An 18859-nucleotide genomic window follows, 5' to 3' on the forward strand; every position below is an offset into this window, starting at 1 on the left:
CATCAGCACAACGCTAACAGCTAATGAAGCTGAACTGCTGAACTTGATTTACTGCATCCTCTCATCTTCATCATATAAACATGAGACCAGGGGCATCCAGAGGGCAATTAATGTTAACGTGAACAGGCAAATTATTTATAATGATACAAAAAGAAAAAACGTCTTTATATTCGTCTCTTCCTAGGGTTGCATTGGAGTTATCAACAGGAAAAGTTATATATATATATGATAAATACATTCTATACATCTATTTGGAGCATGGAAGGGCAGTTTTTGTGCTAATGGCAATATATGCACTCCTACAGAGATGTTTTGTAATTAAAAACCACCAGACGGCGTTACAGAACTATTCCCCCAAATAGTCCAGAGGTGAAATAAAAGTGAAGAAGAATAGAGGGAGTATCTCCCGGTAAGACAGAGCTTATCTTCCATGAAAGGATCTATAGCGCACGAGGAGATGTTAAGAGCCACCAGATGTGACAGATGGGGGGGGGGGGGGGGGGGGGAAAGGGAGAGGAGGAAGAGAAGAGAGGAGATGAAGTGGAGGAAGGATCAGCCCAGCAGTGTGTAGGAGATCATAAATACACTCAGACATAAATTGCGAAGACAAAGATGCCAAGAAAGAGAGATTGCAGAAGACAAGATAAAAAAAATTAGAGTGAAAGTGGAAGAGGCAGGAAGGGTCCCTGAGAATTTAATTCATCCTTCATTCATTGAATCACCAAAGGTGGTGTAGATAAGATTGAACAGCTATTATTTGAGGGTAATTGGTTTGAAATAGCGAACCATGCGATAGATATGATTGAAAGGCACTCTGAGAATAACTGTTTGGAGAGGACTGCACCTGCCTCTGTAAGGGACATTACAGATGTTTGACCGCTCACTGCTCATTTCTGATCCATTAGGGCATATCTTTCCTTTCTCTGGTTTAGGGAATACATCTTGCCAAATATCCACAGGTGTGTGGATATGTGTAGTAAATATTTACTTGGTTGTTTGGTTTAAAAAACTCTCTCTCTTTTTTTCAACTCTTGAATCTTACCTGCAGCAAATTTAAAGGCTAAACACATTGGAACCAGATGGTTCCTTGTGTGAGGAACAAATCCAGACAATTCAAATGAAATGTTTTAAACAAAGACTTCGTTTTTTGTTTGTTATTTATTCAGGTTCAACTTTAACGTTTATTTGGAACATAAATGGTAATGCACGACACAGACAACCACTTGTGATATACTCTTCATCAATTATAATAAAAAATATAATTAAAAACAAAACAAATATGTAGTACTTCAATTAAACACATCTTGTCACGGCCAGCTGAATGGAACATGCTGCAACATGAAATTGTCCACTTTCATCTGAGTCTCGAATTCATCATGAAGTGCACAAAAAGGTAATGGAACGGAGATGGAAAATAAATGAATCTGACAAGATTTCACAGCAAGACACAGACATTGCTGTGATGGAGAGCAGTCCATTGCTGATCCTTAAACTGACCTGCCATCTAAAACCGTGGCACACAAATACAAATGAAACAGATGGAAGGGAAATGAACACAGAAAACTCAAAGATATGACCACGGGTCACGACAATATATTGGGATGTATGATTGCGAGAAGAAGATCGTCATGAGAAAGTTTCAAACAACAGCGGGTTATCTTTATTATAGACTTGCTGAGCTAACGGAATAACGGAGGATCCAGGCAGAGCTGTCACGGCAAAGACGAGGACCAAGGAACCTTGAAGACAAGGTTCTGGTGAGTGCTCAGCCACCATGAGGTCACAGTAGTCCACCGCTAACTTATTCTCTGTTCTGTTCTCTGTTCTTCCTTCAGCAAGCCAAGCGTGCGGCTGGACACAAAACCACAGTGTCCCACACGGACAAAAACAAACCCCTTGAGAGTGGTCCAACACAATCACCATACCAGGCTGCAGTGTCTTGGTACTCCTACCAAGACACCGCAGCCTGGTATGTTGATTGTGCACATGGTAAACATGAACAGGCAAATTATGTAAAATTATACAAAAAAAAAAATTATATATCCACTTCTTTATATCTATCTCTTCCTAGGGTTGCATTGGAGTTATAGGCAGGAAAAAATATTATATATTATATATATAGGATAATACATTATATACTACTGAGAGCTACTGGACTGGCCCCTACCATATTCTTTTACACTGGATTCCAGTTGTGGAATAGCCTTACTGTAGAGATTAAGCTTTTCCAGTCCAAACAGGCATTCCAAGCTACACGTATACCAATTTACAGGAAATATGGTCGGTAGGGAAAGGTTAAAGATACGTTGACTGATTTGCAGATACTGACTTATTTATAGGGACACTGACAAACAAACGATTAACTAGTAGGGAATCGTTTAGCATTGTTCTCTTTCAATGAATTTGCTGTTATTTTGTCTTTGTTGGTTTTTTACAGGGAGGAACCAATTTGAAATAGTGCACGGTTGATTTGATATGATATCCTCTGGGCCTCAGTACTTTTCCTCCAAAATACATGCAGTCAAAGTTTGTGGAAAGTTATGATCTTGAGAAGGTCGTGAGCTCGGCCGCTCCTTCTAAAACCCTGCCTCGGTCTGGAGCCGCCTCACATCACTGAACCGTGTGTTGGACTTTAGGGGAGCGGAAACGGCAGTATCCTCTCTACCGTACCGCTAAAGCATCACCAACCTGCCTACAAGACGTACTCAACCACCTACCTCAGACCAAGTGAACCGTCTGTCTGTCCGTCTCTCTCACTATCAATCACTCACTCAGCCTTCCTTTCTTCCTTCCTCCCTCCCTCTCATCTGCACTACAGGGACCAACTCCTCAACACTGTGACATGATGTCATTTGAAGGGAAACAGGGAGTCAACACGAACAGTTGGTCTCCTGCCAACGCGGAACGTTGACACGTGTGATCTAACATGTCAGGTTGGTTTCCAGGTGTGCTTCAGGAGAGAGGAAGCGGGATACTGGCCAAACAGATGATATAACCCTGATAGGGTCATTAGGGTCGTAGGAAGCAGATGGAAATAGAGGGAACAGTGAGTAGTATCGGAAGTGATGAGGTGTTCAAGAGCTTGTGTGTGTGTGTGTGTGTGTGTGTGTGTGTGTGTGTGTGTGTGTGTGTGTGTGTGTGTGTGTGTGTGTGTGTGTGTGTGTGTGTGTGTGTGTGTGTGTGTGTGTGTGTGTGTGTGTGTGCGCGCTCGCCAGAAAGAGATAACTGGATAAATGCTGAACATGACAAGACTGATACAGAAACAGCTCTCGTTCCTACGGGAAGTCATTTAGGACAACAACAACGGAACACGTTCCCCCCCCCCCCACACACACACACACACACACACACACACACACGTCTGGACGCTCACGTGCAGGCACATTGTGAGACTCTGGGCTGTCAGGCGATTGTTTTAACGTGAACTATGACGCATTTATATAGCTCTGAGAAACACACAGAAACAGCAGAGGCACTCACACAAACGCACAGCAGTCGCAACCGAAAATTGCGTCTCCGCACAGAAAGCTCAACTAATAATAGTCAGACAGAGACCCTTTACCAAACCCTGTCATGAATATTTCAAGGGAGAATTTTTCTCTCGCTCTCCCTCTCTGCTTCTTCCTTTCCTGCACAGCTATTCCTGCCGTTTTCTTACTGCATATCTTTCAATCGTTGACTTTGTTTTGTCAATTTCTCTCTCACTCTTGCTCTCTCTCACTCTTGCTCTCAATCTCTCTCTCTCTATCTTGTTCTCTCCCTCTCTCTTTTTGCTCTCTCTCTAGGGCACCTTCTGTCTCTCAACCTTTCTCCCTAGCTTCTTTGTTGGTGGATTGAACGTGACAAATGTTTGTGGGATTGGCCTCGGGAAGCAGGGAGAGAGAGAGAGAGAGAGAGAGAGAGAGAGAGAGAGAGAGAGAGAGAGAGAGAGAGAGAGAGAGAGAGAGAGAGAGAGAGAGAGAGAGAGAGAGAGAGAGAGAGAGAGAGAGAGAGTGCCAGAGAGAGAGTGCCAGAGAGAGAGTGAGAGTGTGAGAGTGAGAGAGAGAAAGGCAGACAGAGTGAGCAAGAGGAAAACAGTAAGAGAGAGAGACATAGAGATGGAGCAAGACAAAAAGAGAGAAGGAGGGAGAGAGGGAGGGAGGGAGGAAGGGAGAGAGAGAGAGAGAGAGGCAGGAAGATGATAGAGAGAGGTAGACTGCAACAGAGCTTCCATCTCAGCAGGGGGGATACAGCTTTATCCTGCTGTCAAATAAAACCCAAAATGTCTCCCATGGTTATTTATGTCTCTTCCCTCAACGGATCTAAACGCTTTTGAGAGCCCAAGGGCTGTGCGATTTACTATCAGCTGAATAAAGTTAGGAATACAAAGGCATAGAGCAGGGATGTATAGAACACACGCAAAATGATATCCGTCCAGACACCTGATCAGCACAACGAGCTGTTTACATTCAGTTACCTTGAGCAGCAGGATTTAGATGCTCACCATGGAGACAATATATATTGTGGTGACCACAGGTACGTTGCCCACCTGGGCTCATAGGCGGCTTAAATGTCAGACCCGGAGCCAACTCTGTTAATTGTGATAAGGATCCACAAAGCTCTATAACAGCCTAGTACCGAAGCATAAGACCCTAATAGAGCCGGATAAACCAGTTAGCTAACGAGTAGCACCAGGACACTTATTTAATACCATCCGTTCTGGCCAACGTCATTTTGGAGTACAGGGTATGAATTATTAAGAGAAGATTAATGAGTGGAATATATCTTTTGTCTCAAGCTCTGCAAGGCTGAAGGCACACATACACACACACACACATATACTAATGATAAGGCTCACCCCGAGAGAAACAAACATGATATGCACAGAAAATGCAATTTACCCTCTACACACACACACACACACACACACACACACACACACACACACACACACACACACACACACACACACACACACACACACACACACACACACACACACACACACACACACACACACACATCCTACTCAATCTCCTTGACCATCTTCACAGCTGAGAGCCCATGCATGGAATATCTCTCTCTCTTTCTCTGCCCCCTAGTATATACATACTACACAAATATATATACGCACATAAAGGAAAGCTGTACAGTAGCACCAGGCCAATGGGGCTTCCTCTGTAATGAGTACATTTGAAATGCAGATGAAGATTGAGACACAACAGCTGCGATCGACCACCAGCTGCCTGCAGAGACGGATCGTCCTTTAACACACAGGGGACGTGGGGGCACACACAGGGGGACACCCACGAGACCCACACACATGCCTGGCAGCCTTTCGCACGCAGCTTTGGGTTATGGCAAAAAGTATCAAACCGATTTTGCTCGTGCAGGAGCATTGCCATGCCAACACAGTTCAAAATGAATGGTGTCCACCGGCTCTTTCTCCTCCCTCCCTCCTCTCCTTGGCTTGGCGAGGCATGCGGTACGTCAGAGGGGGCAGGGGGAGCAGGCCAGGCGTATGTCCTGCCCACACACAGTCCGACCGCACCGTAAGCATCAGGAGGTGGCGGCGCCCCGGACCCGCCCACACGCAGCCCGCTGCGGGAGCACTGGGTAACATGCTGAGGGTGGGAGTGTGTGAGGCAGTGTGTGAGGATCTAAAGCAGAGTTCCCTCTCTCTCACTTCAATTCTTATATACATATATATATATATATATATTGATTTAGGAGTATGTATTAGCGCTTTCAATTAAACAAACAAGCCATTTAGGCAATAACCCAAGTATATCTATCTATCTATATATAAATAGATAGATATAGATAGAAATATATGACCTATGTCCTTGATGTCTGCTGGACTGCAGTATTTTTCACACACACACACACACACACACACACACACACACACACACACACACACACACACACACACACACACACACACACACACACACACACACACACACACACACACACACACACACACACACACACGTGTTCAAAAAACATAGTGAGATAAAATCATGCAGAGTTTCACCACACGTACGCTTGCATGTTCAAACAGTTGCAAATGACCGTGTTAAGCACCAGGGTACGACCACGTGACGGATAAAGACGCCGGTGCATGCAGATGCCGCGCATGTGGAAACCTGCTGCTGCAGCCGCAGCCGCGACAGGGTTCCTGTTTAATTGATGTTCCCAGGGGGCCGGATGTCTCCCATGTCCTGCTGTCCAGTTACATGAAACCCCCCCCAGTGGCTTCAGCAGGAAGACTTCAAACAGCCCACACACACACCCACCCACCTATGCACACACACACACACACACACACACACACACACACACACACACACACACACATAAACCCTCCCTCCCCAACCATCCAACACCTACCCTCCCACACACACACACACACACACACACACACACACACACACACACACACACACACACACACACACACACACACACACACACACACACACACACACACACACACACACACACTAATGAAGGGGATAAGATGCGTGAGCGGGATGCTGACCTATCCATGATACGTAGAAGAATCCCAGCAGTGTCTCTTCATGTACTATTCACAAGGAATCTTATTTTTTTATCCTTTCTGTGTTATATCATTGATTAATCAGAGTGGCTGGTTCGGTTTTTTTCCCCAGCAGTGTCCTTTTGTCTGCAGGGAAATTTGTGGGTGATAGATTTTTCAATTTGGTTTTTTTTCGGGCACTTCTGAAAGATTGTGTTCGTGTCAAAAGAAGACCCATTCAACAGCAAATACGATTGACTGCGATGGTTTATAAAAGAAGGATAAAAAACGTGCAGGATTTGTGTTCTTCACTCACACAATTACATTGAGAAATAGATAGAAAGACAGATACACTTTATTGATCCCGCGGGGCGAAATTAATTTGCCACCGCACAAAAGGAGCACAAAAAAAAAAAAAGACATAGCTTTACATCAAAACAGTACCCCCATTTGTGGCAGGTCCATTTACTTAATAGGGTCTTGGGCAGAATCGGTACAACAAAGTGATATTGACTTTTTAATTAAGTAAAAGGTTTTATAGTGAAGCCATGATAGACTGTGATATTGGTTTTCTCACCAAGACCGGTTTAATCCTCTATACCAGTGCTTGACTTCATGGTTTTACATGCCAACGTGTAGTTAAATGGTTGGAGATGCTACGGCGGCGGCCAAGTTTGGCTACCCCGGTGACATAGAAACCCACAGGGAGGATATCCGAGGCAGAGGCAGAAGTTCAGCTTAACATGCAAAGTACTTTAAAATACAAAGTACACAACCTGGAATAGCTTTAGTAGTAGAAAGAAACCTACATGAACATGCAGAGAACATCCTTACTCCAAACAGACAGGCCCCTGCAGGGTTTGAACCCACATCCATCTCACATGGAGGCAGCAGTGCTAACCACCTAGCCCCTGGCTATCACTAGCGACAGAGAAATAGGAAGAATGTACTTTAATTATTTAATTGGTTTCATTTATTAAATCTGAATCCCAACCATATCAGATTCTCATGCCCAAACTTCCCAGGAGCGGCGAACAAGCCCTGATCTACAGTTCCCTTTCACAATTACACCGTGTGACACAAACAGGGTAAAGTGAGTGATCCACCGACTCTCTGTGTTTTTATATAACACACACTGTGTTTTCCAGCAACACGATTAAATATAGTCGAAGATGTCCAACGTTCAGGGCGCAGGGAAGACATCTCCACAGACCCCCTTCACCTAATAACGGTCAACAGTACTTCAAAATCGTGGAAAAAATGAATTCAGCATCACTAGACTACCTTTTCCTTCGCTGAAAATTGCAGTCCAAGGAAATAGCGACACAATAGGCTATCGAATTCACAGTAAATTCAATTCCAACAGGATGTTGTTACATTTACGAGCATGAACAGAACGCTTTCAGAAATCCAACAAATCTGACTGGATAGTCCAGCGTGGTGGAACGGTCTGGGTTTGAACCCTGATATCCGCAGCCTATCCCTGAGCAAGATCCCTAAACCCTACCTGCTCCTTAACGACATGTGTTTGGAAGCTGTACTGACCGCGAGGTACCAGAGAGTCACTATCCGCAGGAGAGTGGAGATAAAGTCGAAGTTCACCAACACCACACCTATACCAAACCTGGAGGTAAGGTGAGGTAAGGTGAAGCACACCAAGGGCCTCATTGCCGTTTGGGGCTACGCAGCGCCCACCCCTCACCCCCAACGTCTTGAGCCTCAACCTTGGTTCATTTTACATCCTCTGCGGCCGTGGGGCCTGGCTCGCTGCCCTCTGGCTGCTGACGGTGGTTGATTTGTTTCAGCTGAACCGAGGTCCCCAGCATTGGGTACCGGTATAGACTGTGAGTGTGTCCCTGTTTTCAGGGTGAAGTGGGGACATCTGCGACATGATGAGGACCAGATCATGCCGGGGTTCTGTCTCCTCTCTCATTGTACACATGCACAATATTCATTTCTATTCCAGACTATCGTTATTTCATACGGGAACTGCGGGAAAGAACGCGGGCAGAACAAAGGAACAAATACAAATAGATATTCAGCAAGTGTCTTCTGTGGTGCTAGGTGTGTCTGAAAAGATTGAACTCCAGCCTCAGGCGCTTATACGTGTGTTCAAACCGCCAGCTACGAATTGCACAACAGTAGATCAAAACATATACACACACAAAAAATATATAAACAAACGCTACACTACAAGAAGTGATTACTAGCTTATGCATTATTACAAATGTAGTATTGTCATGGAATTATTACTAATTAATTTAACAATGGAATACTTGCAGCGGAGCCAGATAGCTAATGTGTGTGCACTGGCTGAGAGCCATTTGTGATGTGCATGATGAGTGACACAGGAGCAGTGTGTGATGTGCACGGGGAGTGACACAGGAGCAGTGTGTGATGTGCACGGGGAGTGTCACAGGAGCAGTGTGTGATGTGCACGGGGAGTGTCACAGGAGCAGTGTGTGATGGGGACACAGGGGAGTGACACAGGAGCAGTGTGTGATGGGGACACAGGGGAGTGACACAGGAGCAGTGTGTGATGGGGACACAGGGGAGTGACACAGGAGCAGTGTGTGATGTGCACGGGGAGTGACACAGGAGCAGTGTGTGATGTGCATGGGGAGTGACACAGGAGCAGTGTTTGATGTGCACGGGGACACAGAAAAGGCCTTGGTGATTAGGGCCTAGAGGATCTGGGGATGCTGTCAGGCCGTCGCATGGCATTCTGGGATGTGATGCTGCAAGGCGGTAAATTGGGGATGAAAGCTAAAAGAAAGCTGTGATGAACTCCTGATGGCTTCTGCAATCATGGATGATTAGGAATGAGGGGGAAGCCCCTGTGTGTGTGTGTGTGTGTGTGTGTGTGTGTGTGTGTGTGCGTGTGCGTGTGCGTGTATGTGTGTGTGTGTGTGTGTGTGTGTGTGTGTGTGAGTGCGTGCGTGTGTGTGCACATGAAACCCACCTGTGTATGCACATGTATAAGCCCAAAATCCTATTTATGTACACAATAAGCAAGCTAGAGTGCTACCGAGAATTTAAAATTATTCCCAAATTACGCCCAGTATCGCAACCAAAATAGATTCTTCTGAACAGCAGCGTAACGGTTATCACAGGTCAAATAGAGCCAGGGACTAAAGTGAAATCACAAAAATCATTGTTCTATTCATATTATGGTTTTGCAGTGATTCAGTTTGGCATTGCTGTCTGCTATATCACACATCGCTCATTGAGATGCCCTCCAACTCTCTGAGACAGTGATTCTCACCCAGGGGCACGCCTACCCTAGGGGCACGCCTACCCTAGGGGCACGCCTACCCTAGGGGCCTGTTTCTCAAATGGGGGTGCTTTGAAGGGCTGCAGGGGGTACGAGAAACACTTAGTCACACTGGGCTCGTTTTTTGTTTTAATGTAGTGCCGAACATCTTCTTTTGAAAATGTGTTGAAATTGATTACCCCTTCATTAAATTAAGTTAATTAATTAGATCTGTTATTTCGGAAGTTCGGAAAATCTTTCTAACGATGATAAAAACCGAACTGGGAAGCACTTTATAATGACTGCAACTTTGAAGCATTAATAAAGAAGCAGGAAGTAGTGAAATCAACATGCAAAAAGCATTGCTCCTTAATGAATTCGTAAAAGATAATCAGTTTTGCATAATTATTACAATAATAAGATAATGGTATCAAGCGTAAGTGATGATATTACAAACTATTAACAGTGTGCTAATAAAGCTTTGTAAACTCTTACAGGTCCCATGGCATAAAATCTCACTTTATGAGGTTTTCTAACGTAAATATGAATTCCCCTCACCTGCCTATCGTCCCCCAGTGGCTAATTCTTTGCGTTTGGTGTAAAACGAGCACTTGGTATCCTGCTTGCCTTTAAAAAAATGGAAGCTCAGACGTGCTGATTTGGAATGTGGCCCAATATGTCGTCATAAGGGGCCAAGTTACCTCCCCTTTCTCTACCTTTCCTGCCCAAAGAATTTGGCCCGCCAATGAGACAATGGGCTCTATTTTAACGGTCTGAAAAGCAAGTGAGAAGCGCCAAACGCAAGTTGCTTTGTGGGCGGTTTTATGCCGATGTTGCTATTATACCGGCGGATAAATGACTCTTACGCCTGACTCAAATCTAAAAAGGGTTGCCCTGAACTATCCTTATTACCTGTAGGTGTGGTTTGGGTGTAAAGTGCAATAAACCAATGAGAGTGCCTTCTCCCATCCCCTTTAAGAGCCATGAGTGCAATTGAACCTGACAAATTTAGATTTTTACAGCACGTTTGCCATCTCCGATGAGACAGATGCATTGCATGACCACATGAATTTCAAACTTCAAATGGCCAACTAATATGGCCTAATTCACACATGGAACAGCATTTTCTTCTTCAACTTCAGAAATACTGATGTGCGGTCCTGTGGCCGCAACTCTGGGTCTATTTAATGATGTGCAGCAATACATTAAACAACATTGTTTCTTACCAGTATTGTATACAATATCGTTATTGACTTGTGTTCCTAATATGCATGTGTCCCCCCGTTAATATACATTGCCATGAAAAGTATTATGCTACACGTGTTTAGTTTGCGTGTGCTTAAACAGATGGAGGCACACGCGCGCGCCCGCATTCATTCATTCCTTTTAACACTCACTCACGGTAAACAATGTTTTCTCACAATCAAATACTCATCAATCCTAAAAGTTATGGGGTGTACACGATGATGTGTGTGCTGTACGGTGTTTGCAGGTGCATTGATTTAAATACAACTTATAACCGCTCTATAAGCTGTTCTTTCCCAAATAATTTGACCAACGTTATCATTTACCCTAAAACAAGATTTTTTTTGGAAGGCTGGGATATAGCCTCAAGTTTATTATTGGGGGTCCGAGCAGCGAAGCTCAATATTAATAATGATGCTAAATGATAACAGTATTATATTATTTACTAGGTCACTAGTATATAAATAATGATGCTAAATGATAATAGTATTATACTAGTTCCTAGGCCAATAAAATATTAACCAAGCTGCTAAATGATAATAGTGTAATATTAGCTCCTCGTCCAACTCAACAGACCGTTGTGGGACAGGTTAGCAAGCATTTAAAAACCAAGATGGCCGCTAGGTGAATAAGGTTAACAAGGAGGGAAATCACTGAAGTGTGTGCTATAGGAAGACTTACCCGGCCATGACGATGAAGAAGTCCAAGCGGTTCCATGTGTCACCCAGGTAACAGCGACGACCCAGAATCCCCAGTGCCAGCATCTTCACCACCATCTCCAGCGCAAAGAAGATGTAGATGAACGCATCGAAGGCCTGGGAAAAAGAGAGAGGCTTTGACTTTTTTCAGACATGTCATAAAGAATCATAATCAATAACTTCCTTTTTTGCTAAATCAAACGAAACAAACAAAAAGAAAAAGAAAGAAGAAACAAAAAAACAATCTGAAACATGCAGTAAAAAAGAGAAAAAAGATAAGAACATTGATTTGAAATGATCTTCGATTGGGACCGATTACCTAATTTAGCTCTGACTGTACTTTGCAGCTTCCTAATGCTGTAATGCTTCTGCATTTTTGTGGCATTTTTGAAAGCCGCAGTAGAGGACATCAGAAACAAATAAGTCAGGGAAAAAATATTCAATGCTTATTTTACACTGACCCTTTGGGTCATCCAGGAATGAACTCAGTCTAGCAATGGAATACAACTTCTACTCGCCCTTCTGAAAAAGCTGCTCCAGAACATCTACACTTTCCCCAACTACAGGTTGCAGCACATTCTCCATGATAACAAGTCCTTCCTCAATCAATTTATCCACATGGGTGGTTTCAGACAGGCTGAACAACAATTGCTTTGTTCATGAGGGAGGCAGATTGGCTGTTCTTCCCACCAACGACTCTGCATATCGCTAATAGAACATCATCTACCAATACCGAGGCATCCAGTATGCACCTGCGCCATGCCTGACAGTGAGTCGGGGCTTGGTGGAAACACCTGGTAGCCATCCTACCTCATGGCAAATGTTTGTTTGCAGTAAAACTGCTGGTGGCGCTGCCTCAAGCCGGTCAAAGTCGGCAAAGAGAGAGAGAAAGAGAGAAAGAGAAAGGGATAGAGAGAGGGGACTGAGAGAGAGGGAGAGAGAAAGAGGAAGAGAGAGAGAGAGAGAGAGAGAGAGAGAGAGAGAGAGAGAGAGAGAGAGAGAGAGAGAGAGAGAGAGAGAGAGAGAGAGAGAGAGAGAGAAAGGGAGGAGAGATGAAGAACCGAAATATGGGGTGTGAAAAGCAATGTTTTAAACCCCTGCATATTCTTTCCCACATTTGGTTCTTGCTGAAAGGGCATTTCATAGGGTTTCAAGTTGTGCTTGTGTTCTGTTGCGGTTGTACTCCTATGAGGATAACTTGGCAATGTAAAATGTCAGCAGTGCCAATGAACTGACGAATGAGATTGGAGAGAGTGAGCGAGACAAAAAAATGACTTGACAAGCCCGTTTTTGAAAAAAATATCCCCCGACCTCATGAAATCTCTCCTTTACTCTACTGCTCTTTTGTATGTCAATAGCCCTCTCATCTCTTCCAATGATCCCCCTGCTCGTCATCCTAGAAGAGACACCTTTCTTGAGCAGAGTTGACAAGACTGCAGAGAAACTCTTTCCACAAGCAAACAGAAGCCCCTTCAGGCTGTTTTTGTTAATGAAAATTAACGAAATAACAAAAAATATGTGTGTAAAAACAAAACTGATTGATTTTCTGAAAAAAAGAAAAACGTCTACAAAAAAGCTTTACAAAAAAATTATAACAAACTGAATGTCACGTCTCACCCTGCCTCTGAGGGTACTTTTTCATGGTTTAATTTTAGTGCTTCCTGTTACCTTTGTTACAACACATCTCCTGTCATTTCAGATACCTTTACTTCCTGCCCTTGTGTTTTCCGCCTATAGGATTGTCCTACCTTGCCTTGATTAGTTTCACATGATTTGATTTCCTGATCGCTAGACTGATTCCCTGTGTGCCAAAGCTTTATTCAGGCAAATACTTTTCCTGATTCTACTTTCTGCCTCTGTGTCGTGCGGTTAAGTCCTGAGTGTTTACACCAACCTGAAACAGCGTTGTCAGTTTGCAAAAACAAATTATAGAGAAAACATATTTAGTTTTTCTATTTGTCAATGTTTCTTGTGGATGGTTGTTGGAAGTGAAAACATATTTTTAATGGTAGGATTTTTTTGAGTTTTCATTACACAATAGAGCAACTGAAACATTTTAAGTTAGCTACGACCAGAGATGGGGACTCGAGATGGTGACTTGGACTCGAGTCGTACGCACAGTGACTTGAGGCTTGACATGAGACTTGTCCTCAAAAGACTTGAGACTGGGCTGGACCAGCTATTTGGAACTGGACTGGCAATTTTTTGAACATAGTTATGTATTTTTTTCCACTTTAATCTTTAGGAAATGTCTGAAGAGATGAATGTTATCCTTGCAAAAACATAATAAAAAGCTTTTAAATGAAAGAAAAAAATGTATTGGTATTAGATTGGGACTCGGATTGGTCCATCGAAAGATGTGTTGGTCAGAAAGGGTATCAATTATGAAATAGTGTGATTGGTACAACGCTTCTACACCCATAAGAGACTCAAGACTTGACTCAGGCTTGTGACCAAAGACTTGTAACTTGAGTTGGGCTAGTGACCAAAGACTTGAGACCTGACTAAGGCTTGTTACCAAAGACTTGAGATTTGACTCAGGATTGTGACCAAAGACTTGACTTGGGTTAGTGAACTAAGACTTGAGACTTGAGTGGGACTACTGACCAAAGACTTGAGACTTGACTTGAGACCGAAGACTTAAGATTTGCAAAACAACTTAATATACTGACAAGGAATCCATTTTTTTCTTTTGTTCTCGGGTTTGATTTCCTGCCATGTTTAAATCATAAATGGCAAGTGTTAGTCCTTCGCTCCCATCCAGCCCAACACAGATTGATTATCTAAGGTCCCTTACCCTCTCCCACAATTTACTAATCCCTTACCCCTCATCCCCAGTGCTCACCCCCTCTCCCCTAACCCTCCCAGTACTCACCCCCTCTCCCCTAACCCTCCCAGTCCTCACCCCCTCTCCCCTAACCCTCCCAGTGCTCGCCCCCTCTTAGAATTCCCAGACGGCAGGGTCTGTCAAAACAACGTCAAGCTTATAAAAAAATCTAAAATGCAATTACCCCCCCCCACCCCCACCTCCAAACATACACATGCTAAGATGCATATACATTCTCACACATGCAAATACCCCCCCACACACGGCATGCTCCCTTCCTCCACAACCACCCTCACAGCCAAGAAACCATGCATCGTCTCTCTCTCTCTCTCTCTCTCTCTCTCTCTCTCTCTCTCTCTCTCTCTCTCTCTCTCTCTCTCTCTCTCTCTCTCTCTCTCTCTCTCTCTCTCTCTCTCTCTCTCTCTCTCTCTCTCTCTCTCTCTCCCTCCCTCTTCCTCTCTTGGTATGGGATAGGGTATGGGATTTGCTTAGAGATGCCACAAACTGAGATTTGAACCCAAGGTCTCCTGTTTCCCAGACAAGGGCTGTTTTGACCAGCTACGCCATGCACAGCTCAAACCATTCCCCTCTGCCCTCTTGTTCTCTTTCTAAATCTTTATTTCAAACCTCTTCGTTCCCGCTGTTGACTTGTTTACTCTAAAGTGTCGCTTAATTGAAAATGATTGGTTTAGGCATTAATCAGACGTGTTCCACATCAACTCAACTCCAGCCCTCCCCCCTCTTCAATCAGCCCCCTGCTCCAAGCATGGTATTAATTTAGCGGCTAATTACAAGACGATAGAAAACACAACGCCAACAACAGAAAAACAAACAGAGCCCAAACAATCAGAGTTGTCGCCATTACACTTGGGGCTGTTCCCACTGGTGCGACGGGACCGGGAGGAAGATTACCCAGCATTCCCTGCTCCGACCTATCATGAGGAGTTGATGTGTTCGTCACAGCCTGTGATTTGAATTTCATTTCATTTTTAAGGAGGAGCACTGTAGGCGGCCTGATGTGGAAATTAAAATGGCCACTGCTGTGAGGCTTTGTCTTTGGCTCACAGAGAAAGCCGCCCCCCGCTCCCCCGTTATGGTAATTTGTCCAGAATGTGTTTGGAGATGCAGACTGTAACCTTCATCAGCATGGAATGACAACAGGCGATCTCCGTGTAAAGTTCACGCACCTCTGGGATTTGAAAATAAACGCCCCACAAATGCCAAAAGATGCATTTTCTGACATTTCTACACCCTCTATTTTCCCTCCAATATTTCTCCCTCCCCTTCTCCTATCAGTTTGGTTGTTTTTCACTCCCAAGCCTGCTACGATTTTCATCATATTTCCCATTATTCTCCTCCCAAAATCTTTGTCCTTTGAAATAGAAAGTAGGGGTAGCTGGGAGGAAGGCTTTATAAGAAGGCAATGCTTTTGATCGTTGCTGCTTCAATATGATTATTTCACAAATGCGTATGCGTGTTTGCCTGTGTGTCGAGGGGGGAGGCTGTGTCATTACGCACCAGCATGGATGCACCAAATGTTTGCTAATGCCCCCCCGTGTGTGTGTGTGTGTGTGTGTGCGTGCATGCTTGCGCGCGCACGCGTGCGTGTGTGTGTGTGTGCGAATGGATGCTTTCTAGGAGATAGTTTGATAGACTCGGATGGACCCTGAGAGACGCTGAGAGACTCTGAGCAACTCTGAGGGAATCGCAGAGACTCCCAGCGACTCAGAGACTATGAGAGACTCCCAGAGAGTCTGAGAGCTTATGGATCGCCAGAGCGCAGGAGAGTTCCAACAGTTCTCTGCTCCTTCAGGCCCCGCCAGGGAAATGTAAGGGGAGATAGATTTCCTGAGAGCTGCGTGTATTGACCCACTGGGCACCGCAGCCCAGCAGATCCATGCTGCTATCTGGGGGAGGTGGGGTGGGTGTATCACTAGGATGGGTGTGGTGGTGGAGGGACCAGAGTCCACCACACCAGAGAGGGGGGTCCTCTTCTGGCTCTAAAGCCACCCCCTGTGGTGTGCCTGATCAATACACACTATGCACACATACAGAGTGTGCGTGTGTTTGTGTGTCTGTGTGTGTCTGTGTGTGTCTGTGTGTGTCTGTGTGTGTGTGGCTGCCTACCTGCAGAATCTTGCAGCGTTGTGAGTTGCAGTCGATGTTCTCGCAGGGCTGGTACATCCCCAACGTCACGCAGTTCAGCAGGATCACCATCATAGTGACACGCTCGAACCACGTACACAGCCTGGGCTAAGGAACATAAACTTCACATCTGGAATATATACACTACTGTATACAATACCACACATCTGGAATATATACTACTCTACTAAACAATACTACAGATCTGGAATATATCAAATATCAAAAATGTACAGTGGACTCTGGGAGGATTCACAGACAGTAATGTGAGGCCATTGAAAGCCATGATAGCGCCTTTCATGAACTCAAATACTTTGTAGTCCAAAGCGTCTTTGAGCAATCATTATTCATCGTGCCATAGACCCAGCACATGATAAGGACAGGTGGACCTGTGATCTAATCCTCTGTCAGACAGAAGGTTGTATTCTGCCCTCTTCAGACCCCTGATTAGAGCCTCTCCACGCTCACTGAAAGCAGCACTCGTTTGTGAAATCAGTTTGCAACTCCACTGATTGGAATTAGAAGCTTGTAGAAAGAGGGGAGAGAAGGAGAGAGATGCCTACTGTCGTATACCTTTATGTCTGGACAACCACGTCAGAATAGCCTAGGGGCTAGGGGCCTTGGACTCTCAACCATCATTGTGTTCATTCTTAAGCAAGCAACCTAACCCACGACCAACTCCTTAATGAGCTGAATCTAAAAGAGCTACTGGTCTACTGATCTACTGGTTGTTATCGACTAGTACTACTACCTTTTCCATCTTCCTCTCCTCTCCCCCTAACTCCCACAGCCTACTGTTTAGTAGCAGAGATCCGATCACATGTCAGAGGAAGCATAGCATGGCTAATCACAGGTTAGACATCAAGGAGTTAAACCACATTCAAGATTCGCTCTGGCACTCACACACACATGCAAGGACACACACACACACACACACACACACACACACACACACACTTGAAAGCACACATCCACACCCACATCCACAAACGTTCACATACACACACACACACACGTTCACAAACACGCACACACACACACACACACACACACACACACACACACACACACACACACACACACACACACACACACACACACACACACACACACACACACACACACGTTCACACACAGACACAGCCAAACAAACCCCACCACACACAAACATGTAAGCGCATACTCACACACATACACGCACGTGCACACACACACATTCACACACACATTCACACACACACAAACAAACAAACACACGTTCCCAAACCTCTCAGGTTGGTGGGGAGTGACCCATATACACAAACACAGACACACACACACACAAGCACAAACGCACGCGCACAAGTGCACAGATCCCCCCACATGTAAACATGAAGAGCACACAAAAGTATCAAACATTGAATCCTTTGTGTGGCTGACGGGGAGCGTTAATTCAAAGGGAGATATGCAGCAAGCAGCAGCGGCCCACAGGCTAGTCGGGGGGAGGCGTGGCTCAGGGGCGGAGTTCAGCCCGCTCTGTTCTCTAATGGAGGAGACGTTTTTCCTTCGGGAGCTCCAGCAGCCTCTCCGCACGGATGGGAGCACTGCTTCAGCTCTCGTCCACAACACGACAGCCCCCCCAACTACACCCAACCACCCACCCACCCACACACACACAAACAGTGTGTGTGTGTGTGTGTGTGTGTGTGTGTGTGTGTGTGTGTGTGTGTGTGTGTGTGTGTGTGTGGTTAGACACACACGCTGTCTAACCATTTCATTGACTGATCTGGGGCCGTATTCACAAAGGATTTTAGGGCTAAAAGTAGGTCCTAACTGGCGAATTTAGGAGTAACTCCTAAAAAATAATGGGCGTGTCACTCTTAAATTTAGGACTCCTAACTTTTTTCACTAAGAGCAATTCACAAAGTATTTTAGGACTAAAAGTAGCACCTAAGTCTAGGAGAGCTTAAAAGTCCTCAAGAGGACACCTAACTCAGTAAGACCTATTCACAAAGAATCGTAAATGCCTGCGAGACGAAATGTTAGGGTATTAAACTTGTTGTGGAGTTAATCGCAATGCAATAACATCCCCGACTAACAGGAATAATCCGATTAGTCCCGAAATAAAATGTTTGGCCACACTACGTTATTTAGCAACAGGTGAAATGCAACTTTTCAATGCCGACGAT

At 44.7% G+C, this 18859-nt stretch overlaps 1 protein-coding gene across 1 annotated transcript in view; it reads right to left on the reverse strand.

Annotated features, from left to right (window-relative positions):
• Positions 1-16780, reverse strand: part of LOC132453739 (voltage-dependent T-type calcium channel subunit alpha-1I-like) — a 65500-nt gene extending 48720 nt beyond the window's left edge. Inside the window, 2 exon segments of the mRNA XM_060046684.1 lie at positions 11703-11836; positions 16674-16780. Of these exon segments, the coding sequence (XP_059902667.1) occupies positions 11703-11836; positions 16674-16766 (227 nt within the window). The 5' untranslated portion in view covers positions 16767-16780.
• Positions 16781-18859: the final 2079 nt, after the last annotated feature.

This window comes from Gadus macrocephalus, chromosome 3 (assembly GCF_031168955.1).
Source record: "Gadus macrocephalus chromosome 3, ASM3116895v1".
NCBI lineage: Eukaryota > Metazoa > Chordata > Actinopteri > Gadiformes > Gadidae > Gadus > Gadus macrocephalus.